This window comes from Triticum dicoccoides, chromosome 4A, assembly GCF_002162155.2.
Source record: "Triticum dicoccoides isolate Atlit2015 ecotype Zavitan chromosome 4A, WEW_v2.0, whole genome shotgun sequence".
Classification (NCBI taxonomy): Eukaryota; Viridiplantae; Streptophyta; class Magnoliopsida; order Poales; family Poaceae; genus Triticum; species Triticum dicoccoides.
The window spans coordinates 503649541-503660743 of record NC_041386.1 but is presented as its reverse complement, the minus strand read 5'-3'; the positions used below and the strand labels follow the sequence as shown (position 1 = coordinate 503660743).

General features: G+C 43.4%; 1 protein-coding gene across 1 annotated transcript; it reads left to right on the top strand.

The window, feature by feature from the left end:
• Positions 1-400: 400 nt before the first annotated feature.
• On the top strand, positions 401-1671 carry LOC119289016 (uncharacterized protein C119.09c-like). Its single transcript, XM_037568461.1, has 2 exons — positions 401-586; positions 1519-1671. The coding sequence occupies exons 1-2, from the start codon at positions 401-403 to the stop codon at positions 1669-1671; spliced, it is 339 nt and encodes a 112-aa protein (XP_037424358.1).
• Positions 1672-11203: the final 9532 nt, after the last annotated feature.

The following is an 11203-nucleotide window of genomic DNA, read 5'->3' as shown; positions in this document are numbered from 1 at the left end:
GCCGGCGGCGGCGCCCTCCTTCCCTCCTCTCCTCTCCTCCACATCCGCCGCACCCACCCACCCACCCCCCGCCGCCGTCAGATCCGCCATGCCCATAGCTCTCTCTGCCCCACCCCAAACCCTACCCACAGCTGCCACCGTGCTCCGTCATCGACAACCTCGCTGCCGCCGCCCCTCTCCCCTCGCCCTATCTCCATACCGCACGCGAGGGAGGGAGGGAGGCCCCAAATCGAAGCGAGCAGCACCTTTCGGATCCAGATCGAGAGGGGCCCCAAATCGTCACCTTCCTCCACCCCTTGACTCCTCTGTGTCACCCTACCCCTCGGCTCCTGGGACGCCGAGCCGGACGGGAGGAGCCACCGCCCCGCAGCACGCGCGTGCCGGTAGGGCAAGGGGATCGATGGCGAAGTTGTACGTGCAGGCGGTGCCCCCGCTGGATCTGAATAAGAACACCGAGTGGTTCATGTACCTGGGGGTCTGGACCACCCACATCTTCATCCTCTTCATCTCCTGGCTCCTCATCCTCTACATCTTCGGCTGCACCCCCGGCATGGCCTGGACGCTCGTTAACCTCGTCCACTTCGCGGTACCCGCCTCTCCCCCTCCCCTTCCTCCCTCCCTTACACGTCCTCGACTCCCGTGGATCGTGTTTGTTTACCTCAATTCATGTTTGTTTACCTCGATTGCTTGCTTCGTGCAGTCAAAATTTTGCCTGTCAAATGTACTAAGAGGCTTTTGCTTCTCTCATGTTCTTCAGGAAGACATATTGTTCAGGAAGGCATTGATTGATTCGGTGTGTAAATAGAGAGACCGGTTGTATACCAAACAGTTTTTTACTGCAATGGTTGATTAGCAAAATTCTTCGTAGATCTGAATTCTCAACCATGGTACTGTACATGATCTTTGATTATCCTGGTTATTATTTGTCAACATAACAAGTGGGGTACAAAGTAGCTTGGCCAAAAAATAGATCTGCCTAATGCTTCACGTGTTTAAAACTCTTGGCGAGTGCTGTGAACGCAATACTGAATAATCTTGCTGATAAATGTTTGAACAAAACTTGTTATTTGGGAACAACACTGTGGGACGACAATCCTGTCCCAGTGCGCCTTGGCGTCAGTGGCTGTTAGAAGGCGTAGTCATAGATGTCCTATGCAACTCCATCTTTGTCGTTGGTGGCTTCGATTACGTTCGCATCTGCCCACCCTTCGCCTCCCATAGCTACAAATTGCTACGACGCAGTCGCCAATCCCGCCAACTAATAAAGTGTATTCTAGTTTAAAGGTTTACTGCTTCATAATAGCCAAATAAATAGCCTGCATTTAATCATTCTTTTGCTACTTTAAATATAATAATGTAGTGGAAAAATTCACGAAATCATTCTGGCTGTAAATACTGCAGTTCTAGTTGGCCCAACCTCAATTCTGGTAGTACAAATTATTGCTATTTTCTCATAAGATTATAGCATGAAATTATTTCTCTATTGTCATTGCTTTCCTAATTGAATCTTCATTTCAGATTACATACCACTTCTTCCACTGGAAGAAGGGAACTCCATTCGCTGATGATCAGGGGATGTATAATAGGTTGACTTGGTGGGAGCAAATGGACAACGGCAAGCAGCTTACTCGCAACAGAAAATTTCTTGTTGTGGTTCCTGTAGTCCTCTAAGTGTTATTCCGTTTCAATTTTATTAATACTCTAAGGTGCGCCTTGGAGAAACACAAAGTCCCAGCAAAGTACATTACCCTCATCAAGGACATGTACGATAATGTTGTGACAAGTGTTCGAGCAAGTGATGTCGACACTGATGACTTTCCGATTAAGATAGGACTGCATCAGGGGTCAGCTTTGAGCCCTTATCTTTTTGCATTGGTGATGGATGAGGTCACAAGGGATATACAAGGAGATATCCCATGGTGTATGCTCTTTGCGGATGATGTGGTGCTAGTTGACGATAGTCGGGCGGGGGTAAATAGGAAGTTAGAGTTATGGAGACAATCCTTGGAATCGAAAGGTTTTAGGCTTAGTAGAACTAAAACCGAGTACATGATGTGCGGTTTCAGTACTACTAGGTGTGAGGAGGAGGTTAGCCTTGATGGCCAGGTGGTACCTTAGAAGGACACCTTTCGGTATTTGGGGTCAATGTTGTAGGAGGATGGGGGTATTGATGAAGATGTGAACCATCGAGTCAAAGCCGAATGGATGAAGTGGCGCCAAGCTTCTGGCATTCTCTATGACAAGAGAGTGCAGCAAAAGCTAAAAGGCAATTTCTACAGGACGGCAGTTCGACCCGCAATGTTGTATGGCGCTGAGTGTTGGCCGACTAAAAGGCGACATGTTCAACAGTTAGGTGTGGCGGAGATGCGTATGTTGAGATGGATGTGTGGCCACACGAGGAAGGATCGAGTCCGGAATGATGATATACGAGATAGAGTTGGGGTAGCACCAATTGAAGAGAAGCTTGTCCAACATCGTCTGAGATGGTTTGGGCATATTCAGCGCAGGCCTCCAGAAGCTCCGGTGCATAGTGGACGGCTAAAGCGTGCGAGAATGTCAAGAGAGGGCGGGGTAGACCGAATTTGACATGGGAGGAGTCCGTTAAGAGAGACCTGAAGGATTGGAGTATCACCAAAGAGCTAGGTATGGACAGGGGTGCGTGGAAGATTGCTATCCATGTGCCAGAGCCATGAGTTGGTTGCGAGATCTTATGGGTTTCACCTCTAGCCTACCCCAACTTGTTTGGGACTAAAGGATTCGTTGTTGTTGTTGTTTTTGGGAACTTATTTGGCAAGGAACAGCATGGCAGGATGTATGCACAAAGATTAATTTTGGCTAGTCAGAAATACTACACTTATTCATTAATTCTGCAAAGAACACTTGTTAGTAACATCTAGGTCATACTGTAGTAGCTCGGTCTAGATCATTAATAAGTGGCTCGAGCCCTACACCATCACCAAAATCCCAGGAGATCTGGACCACCCCTACACCATTAATAAGTGCAACTGTGAGTCACCCCCTGCCCCCCAATCCCTGCCCTACTCTTCGGTAACTGACGGTGTCGGTCGGGGGATTAGATTCTGTCGATTCCTAATTGGTTTTGCTTGCTAGCTGAATTGGCTTGGTTAGATTTCTACAAAATCTCTATATGGGGATCCGTTCATGGCTAGTAGAGGTCGAGCATATACTAACAAAAGACATAGTACATGTTTTATTGGATGTCTGTTTTAAAGCATGGGGGACGTTTTATTTTACTTTCTATAAGTTATGATTCATGTCTAACTGATGTATCACCCGGATTGTATACTTTGGGTTTTGGTTGGAGTGCATGATGTATGTATATCTGCAGCTGGGAAGAGAGAGGGGGAAAAGTGATTTTGACAAGGAGTTCAGCTACATTTATGTTAGTTATAGGTAGCGAGTATGTAACTAACATTACTATGAAGTGATTCATCTCTTTTTTGTCTGTTATTACAGGTTTGATCATGATTGTAAAAAGATAGAAGCAACGCCGACCACTTGTGGTGGTCCGAAGGCCTCCGGGCGCCACAGCACCACGCCGTCCTGACGCCGACCCGGTCGCAAACGGCGGCCATCTCTGGTATGTAATATATGCCTTCAACCTATAACGGAATTGGATCTTGTTATCAGTATGTGCGGAATGATGTGGGTCAAGTCAATACTTAGCATTGGTTGACTGTGAGAAACTCAGAAATTAGACATGCGAACTGCAGCGTATCTCGGTAAGTTCTAAAGAGAAGAGAAACATCACCTGTCCATCTGTGTGCAGATGTTTTTTTCTGCTCCAGAATTCCTAAGATTTTTCTTGTCTTCCAAACTAGAGCTGGTCCAACATAGAACTATATTGCTTTAGAGTTCAATTCAGAAGGAGATTGATCATACCGAAATCAGACACACCAGGAGTCTGTCTCACATGTTGCTGCATTGTTTTGATCGCCGGGAACCAGGCTCTCAAAACCAAGTCAAACTCCAACAGCGAGTCATTGGTCGAGATAGGGGCGGCCGATGCAAGCGAAGCGGCGAGTCATCAGATACCAGGTTTATAAGAAGGTATGCAGAGATCAAGTCTGGGTCCAGTTATTATCAGGATACAACATAGAAACCTACACTACCAGTAGTAGTCTGAATCTAAGAACTCACCCTGTTTGTCTGATCTTTGCGGCTGCTAGATTTGAGTGGTATCCTCACTATATTCTTCTGTGGTATTGTGATGTCACATTACACCTGGCATAACGTGACGGAGAGAGTTACAACAAAGTAACCTTAGTTCTTAGTCTGTGTTATTTCAATATAAGCAATCTTCTATTCAGTCAAAAACTGTTGTAGGTGCTACTACGAGTAGTTCTTGTAATTTTGTTTTGCTGTACCAATCATCAATTAATTCCCTGGTTACTACTATGTAGGGGATGTTACTGTTCAGTCAAAAACTTACATTGCAAGATATACTGCAGTGCATGTCCTTGTGGTACTATGGGGTTTATTAGCTGTTTGGAGATGTAGTCATATTGTGCCATGTATTTTATTAGCTATATGATTACACATGTCAGTTTTATTATCAAAATCTGAACTGTAATAGTCATAATATTGGGCTGTTGGGAGCCTCACCTTTGTGTGCACAATACATTTAGCAGACATATCCACACTGAGTGCTTATGAAATAGCTATGTGTCCTGCACAATAAGTGCTTGTTCATTTGGTTTTCCCTAAACTTTGTTTGTATGCTTGAGAGCAAATTTAGTTGATCCTTTGATGGAGCACTAAGACTGTGCGTGGATCATTTTTTAAGATCTAAAACTGCTTGTCCTTCCTGTGATGATGTAGTTTAGTAGATCTCAATTGAATCATGACATCTGGTGCAATCCTTGGTGAAAAATTGTATGGGTAAATGATCACTAAACTAAGGAGGCTTAACCTGATAATAACTGGTGCATGTATATGTTTGGGTGCTTGTCAATTAGAGAGTGTCTGTGATACCATGTTTGTATTATGTGCCAGTGTAGCTATACTGATGCTTTGGTTTTCATCCGTGCAGTAGAGGACAAGGGCGTCATGGCCAACCAAGGCGCATGGTGCTCGCAAGCGGCGGACGGAGGCTGTTTGACATCGTCACGGAGGAGGACGGGCATGGACGGAGGAGGACAGAGCACCTCTCTTCTTCCAGGTTCTTCTCCTTATCTTCACTTAATGTATATGCCTGTGCTGCAGCTCACCCATGGTCTTGTTTGTCCTGCAGGTTAGTGAGCAGCTTCAGGAGGAGTTCAAGCATGACCACCAAGAGGCACCACCGCAGCAACAGGTAGCACGTCCATCTCCACCTCCATCTCCCTCTGCTTCCAATCCTTTTTATTAGATTATGTTGAGTACATTCTGAACCCCTTGATGTGACACAAGTATATGCACATGCTATGGTTTAAGTGTTGCTTGTGTATGGTAAATAGGTTGAGCACCCACCGTTGTTTGATACTATTTTGTTTAGGATTCTATTCCTCTATGCGTGTAATCTCCAGACCATGATCAAGCATACACACATGGTTGATTTGCATGGAACGATTACTACTAACTAAAGAAGGAAGCAGACTTCTTCACATAAAGGAAGATATGTCTGCTTTAGTAATATAAACAAATAAAACAAGATAGTTTGCATACAATCAGATCATTCTCACTTATTAGTTGAGTTCTAAGTACGTAGAATCTTTAGTTCTCTGGTTATATTATAGTCGGAATTATACTCTGTGACTGAGTTCTGTTGGGACTGTGCATGATTTTATCCATAGCTGGTACTATGGATAGAGCTTTGTGTGTGATCTGGAGTTGTTCCCATTATTGTTCTATCCATTTATTGGTGTTACATGTGTAGCCAGTTACCAGGACCTGCACTTGTGCCATGCATATTCATATAGTCTCTATTGTCTTGTATGAATATCTCATTTTAACTAGCTCGGCTAAAAAAGCTTGGTACTAGCTAAAATCTATTTATCATTATATAAAGAATTGTCCTTTACTCCTTTACTACTTTTTTGAATGGAATGTTCACATTATATTGGCTCCAGTTTTTCTAATCTTCTCAGCCGATTCATGTAACAGGGCGACTGTGGAAGGCATGTTGTATTTCTGTCAGCCCAGTCCTGACTATGTCTATCCATGAGTCCGACATTTGATCGTTGTTGAAGGAGCTCCATGCTGAAGAAGAATACACTTGTAGAGCTTGTAACATTACTTGGAGAGCTTGTAAAGTACTATAGAGCTTTGCATTTGTAGAGCTTGTAAAGCATTGTATACGTTAGAGCTTGTATAACGTGTCATTTGTAGAGCTTGTAGTGAATCTGGCTATTGTTATTTGAATAATTATGTGTGTTTTCTGCTTGCCTATTTAAATACTGGTTATTTTCTTACTATGAAATCGAAATATGATGTCAAATTGAAATATGAAGAATCTGAGCCTAATAGCTGGGACCCATTTATCAGAACCTGACAAGTGGGACTTGTTTGACTAATGGACCCATTTTATAAAAAAAGAAAACTAAAACTGCTGGTACAAAAAGGCCATGGCCCAGAAAATAAAAAGGCCAAATTATAGGGCTTGGCCCGTGTAGTTCACCAAAATTAGCAGCAAAAAATATAAATGGGTTGAATTGTTGGGCTAGGCCCATGTAGAAAATCGAATTGGACCGGGCTGATTCTTGTGCCACATCAGATTGCCACGTCGGATGCCTATGTGGCCTGGGGAGCCTGCTAGTGACCAAGAAAAAACAATAGGCATACTTTGGTCATAAACGTCTACGACCTTCTCACAGAGAAGGTCGTTAATTTCAATTTCCGACCGCCAGCTTTTGACCTTCTGTTTTTGGTCACAAAAAGGTCGCAAATGAAAAACAATGACCTTTCAGTGACTAATAGTCAAGATCACAAGTGGACATATTTCTTGTAGTGGGTGGAGAGGGTGTTTTGGCGCCCACGGAGTACGAATGGGGAAAAGGGAGGTAGAGAGGAAGGGGGGAACCATGTATTCAGGGTGCGCTTGTCTCAAATGCAAGGAAATATACAAACTTAGCTCCCATTTCAAATTTCTACTACATCACCGCAACACTAGTCGGTTGGGGATAGGACGGTAATCTCGCATACACCGAATATTTGCCAACGAGAGTTTGTTTTTGGCGCCCACCGTGTATGAATATGAATCGGGGAGGGAGTCGATTTCGGCCGAGGACACACTGTGTTTTGGCGCCCACCGTGTATGAGTCCGGGTGAGAGGCGGTTACGTCACGTTTGGGTGAAATTACAAACCTACCCTATCGAAACCTATAGAAATCCAGCAGATAGGCTTTGCGTGGCAGGGATAGGCAGTAGTGATTTCCATCTCGCAGATTTTGGTTTCGGGCGGTTACTGCGACTTTCCCCGCTTCGTTCAAATTTTGAAGAGTGCACTTTACTGTGCCAACTCAATTCGAATCCTGTTTGTATTCTATTTTTTTCAGGCGGGATCCATTTTCAATTGGAATTACATTCTATATACACCATTTTTTATATATACTTTCAAAAGCAGAACAAAGAATTCTGCTCCTTTATATGTATAATATGCTTTACAAATACAATGATCTCGAAATCTTAAGGTTGAATTCGAAAAAATTTAACCAAATAATGTTATACTAAAACGTATGGATCAGTAATATCTACATATTAAATAACATAGATGTGCATGAATTCATATGAGTATGCATGTTGGATAGATCAATTTTGGTTCGAGTATGGATTACATGTATCATCATCTCGAATTCAAATATTTGAATCCCTTTTTTGTTCACTCCTTTCACGCCTATCTCTCTCGCATGCATGCTCCTTCAGGTAGCTATCACTCTCTTTTCTCCAGCTCACCCGCACGCTCACTTCATGTTTCTCCTATCCTCACAAACATGGTCTCTCGACGTCTCCCTTGAGAAGTGTCACACTCTCCCTATCATTATAGATTACACGGTTTTCATTATCTCTCACGTCTCTACTGTTCTCTGGTATCACTCGGTACCTAAGCTTTCTTTTTCACTGCCACACACACAGTCTCCACTCATCTTTCACTTTGTCTTTCTCTCTATGGGATTCTCTCACACACCCTATACGTCTCTACATATGACTCATACCACTAAAATTACTCTCTCTCTCTCTCCTATAGACACAACATTTGTTGCGGTCTCCTTTTCGTCTCCATCCCAGACTGACATTATTCATTTGTTTACCGATCAGACAACCCCGACTACTGTCTCCTCTCTCTCTCTCACAGAAACACACAACTCGTGCTTCCACTCCCCTTCCCGACTATCGTCTCTCTCTCTCACACACAAAACTCTCGCTTTCGCACCCCTACTCGTATTTCTCTCACAAACATTTATCGACTAGCTAGCCTCTAGATAGGTTTATACACCCGCACACTCATGCTTCCACCATTGCATACATGTCTCTCTCCCGCTCCTTGTATCTATGTAGATTTTTTCTTCCCTTCTTGAGACACACCCTCTTGATCGTGCACACACACACTATCGCCTCATTTTAAGATGATACCTATCGCACACACACTCCTTGTGTCTTTGTCACACATGCACTCCGTCCTCCTCCACTCTCCCTCTCTCTCACACACATGGGATTTTTGCAACAACTAGCAAGATGCCCATGCATTGCACGGAACATCAAGATGCATTTGTATGAGTAGTTTATCTTGTGGGGGAAAAGGATGAACGAGGGAAGGCCTTATTTGCAAATGTGGAGAGGGATGTGGGTATCTTTTTGCAAAATTGCCATAATTCCTTCCTATCTGTTAGATATAGATCGGACGACCTATATTGCAGGATGGCAGGCACACGATCATCACCGACAATGCTTTTTATAAGAGTAGGGATAAAAAATAGAGTTGGTGATGATGGTGGGCCTGCCATCCTGCAATGTAGGTCGTCCGATTTATATCTGACGGATAGGAAGGAAAATATGGTAATTTACCCGCACACTTCACCACATTTGTAGATAAGGCCTTCCCTCATTCATCCTTTTCTCCCACAAGATCTTGATGTTCCGTGCAACGCACAAGCATCTTGCCAGTAAGAGTAGAAATTAGACATATACCACTTCTCGAATCTTGAAACCAACAACATTCCTCCCTTATCTCATCAAAACCGCCAAAGGAATATATTTTGAGTGAAACATAACATATATTTAGTGATATACGTATTTCAAAACTAGACTTTTTTCTATGAAATCGGTGAATATGTATTAATCTACTTTGATCGTGTGGCAACTCATTGGCACATTGTTAGTAGTTATTATAATTTTTTGGACACCGGACAAACGGTGGAGTATATATACGAAGAGAAGAGGTGCACACACGCAGTCGGCCTCTCACTGTCTCGCACACATGAGTGTTACGTAAAGGCGACGTTAACAAATAAACCCTAAAACCCTAGGTGCACGATTGCTGCATTTGTGGGTACCGGGTACATGGTGGAGCACCTTTGTAGGAATAGTCAGCTGAGCATGCCTCCTCGCCGTGTAATTGCTTTGACACGGACGCGACCTCTCATAGCGCAGGCATTGAACCGGCGCGCCGGCCAAGAGGGCCGCACTCGCTGCAGGCCTGGCTGAGCACGCCTCCTCGCTGCGTGCAACCAGCTTAAGACTGCCCCGCCTGCCTTCATTGAATCCACGCATGTGCCAGCAACACGTCCTTCCGCGAGCCGGTAGGCATTTTAGAACACAAAAAATGACTAAAATATAATTAATTTACGCATGGTCTTGACTTGTTGTGCTCGCACTGGTAGCAGGAACTAGTAGAGGATTTTCTTTATTTATAACTCTCCTCACATTTTTTTGGCTTTGAAGTGAATCATGGTTGCGGACATTATGTATGAATGTGCAGATATCTGTGAACATGAGTTTGATGTGGGAGTTGAACTTGGAATGTCGGGCTTGCGCGTGAACTATACCATGTCCAATGCTTCGTCTGTTATTGTTTGGAAAGTAATTGCTGTTATTACATGACCCGAAAAAAATACATTTTGTGCCACATCAGTAGATGCACCGACATCACAACAGGCATGCTGACTGGATAAACATGTGAACCTAGCTATTATGAAGGAAATTTTGTATTGACAACAATTTTAGATAGCAGGAGATGCCTAGCCTGCTCTGCCTGTGCTAGCTTATTTCCGGCTTCTTCCATCTCTTCTTTGGCTTGGGTGAAGAGAGCATCTGATTGCTCTTTTCGCTTCTTCAGGAACTCAGCTACATTCTCAAGGGCTGTTGCAGGTTTTCTTTCAGCCTTTACTAATGCCACGAGGACACGAACAGCTGACGACTCCAACTGGCTTGTGTGTAATCCAGCATCATCTAGGAATTTGCACCTTCTGTCTAATCCATCATCATTAGGGAACTGGCACTTTGTGTGTAATCCAGCCTCATTTTCGAAACATGATCTCGAGGTTGACCATACTTCCCTCCTCACAGGAACTGCATCTTGGCATGAAGTTACTTCTTTTTTAGATCAATACTCAGAGCAACCCAGATCCATTTAGTAGAAGCCAGATAAACAGAACTCGGAGAAGTGAATTCAAAAGGAAAAAATAAAAACAGACTACAAGGTGATAACACCCACTTCCTACATCAAGCTAAAAACGAAAGCACTAGGACGATTAAGACTCTTCATATTACACATCGAAGAACACCACACTTAAGAGAAACCGAAACTACAACATATACACATCGAAGAACACGAGGCTACACGAAAGTAATTGAAAGGTTGTTACTTACCAAAGCTCGTTTTACAGGTTTCAGTGCAGCTCCTCTTTAACTTGCCACGCTCCTTGAAGATGTCCCGAATATCCCGTGTTTGGTCTTCATTGCTCCTCTGCATGTTCACACTCGTGGTTTTAAAATATCAACATGGCAAGAAAAATATACTACTAGTAATACTCGTGCATCTTGTGGGCAACATTAAAGCACTCGTCTGCTATGTTAGAGCATCTCTAACAGAATCGCAACGCGTGGCGCTTTAAAAATCTCAACATGCTATCTCTACTCTCTTCTCTACTGTTATATTTATTTTGTATTTAATATTTAATATTTATCTCTACTTCCTTTACTGTCTACTTTTTTTCTCTATACTTTTTTTCTTGCAATATAGGTCGTCCGATTTATATCTGACAGA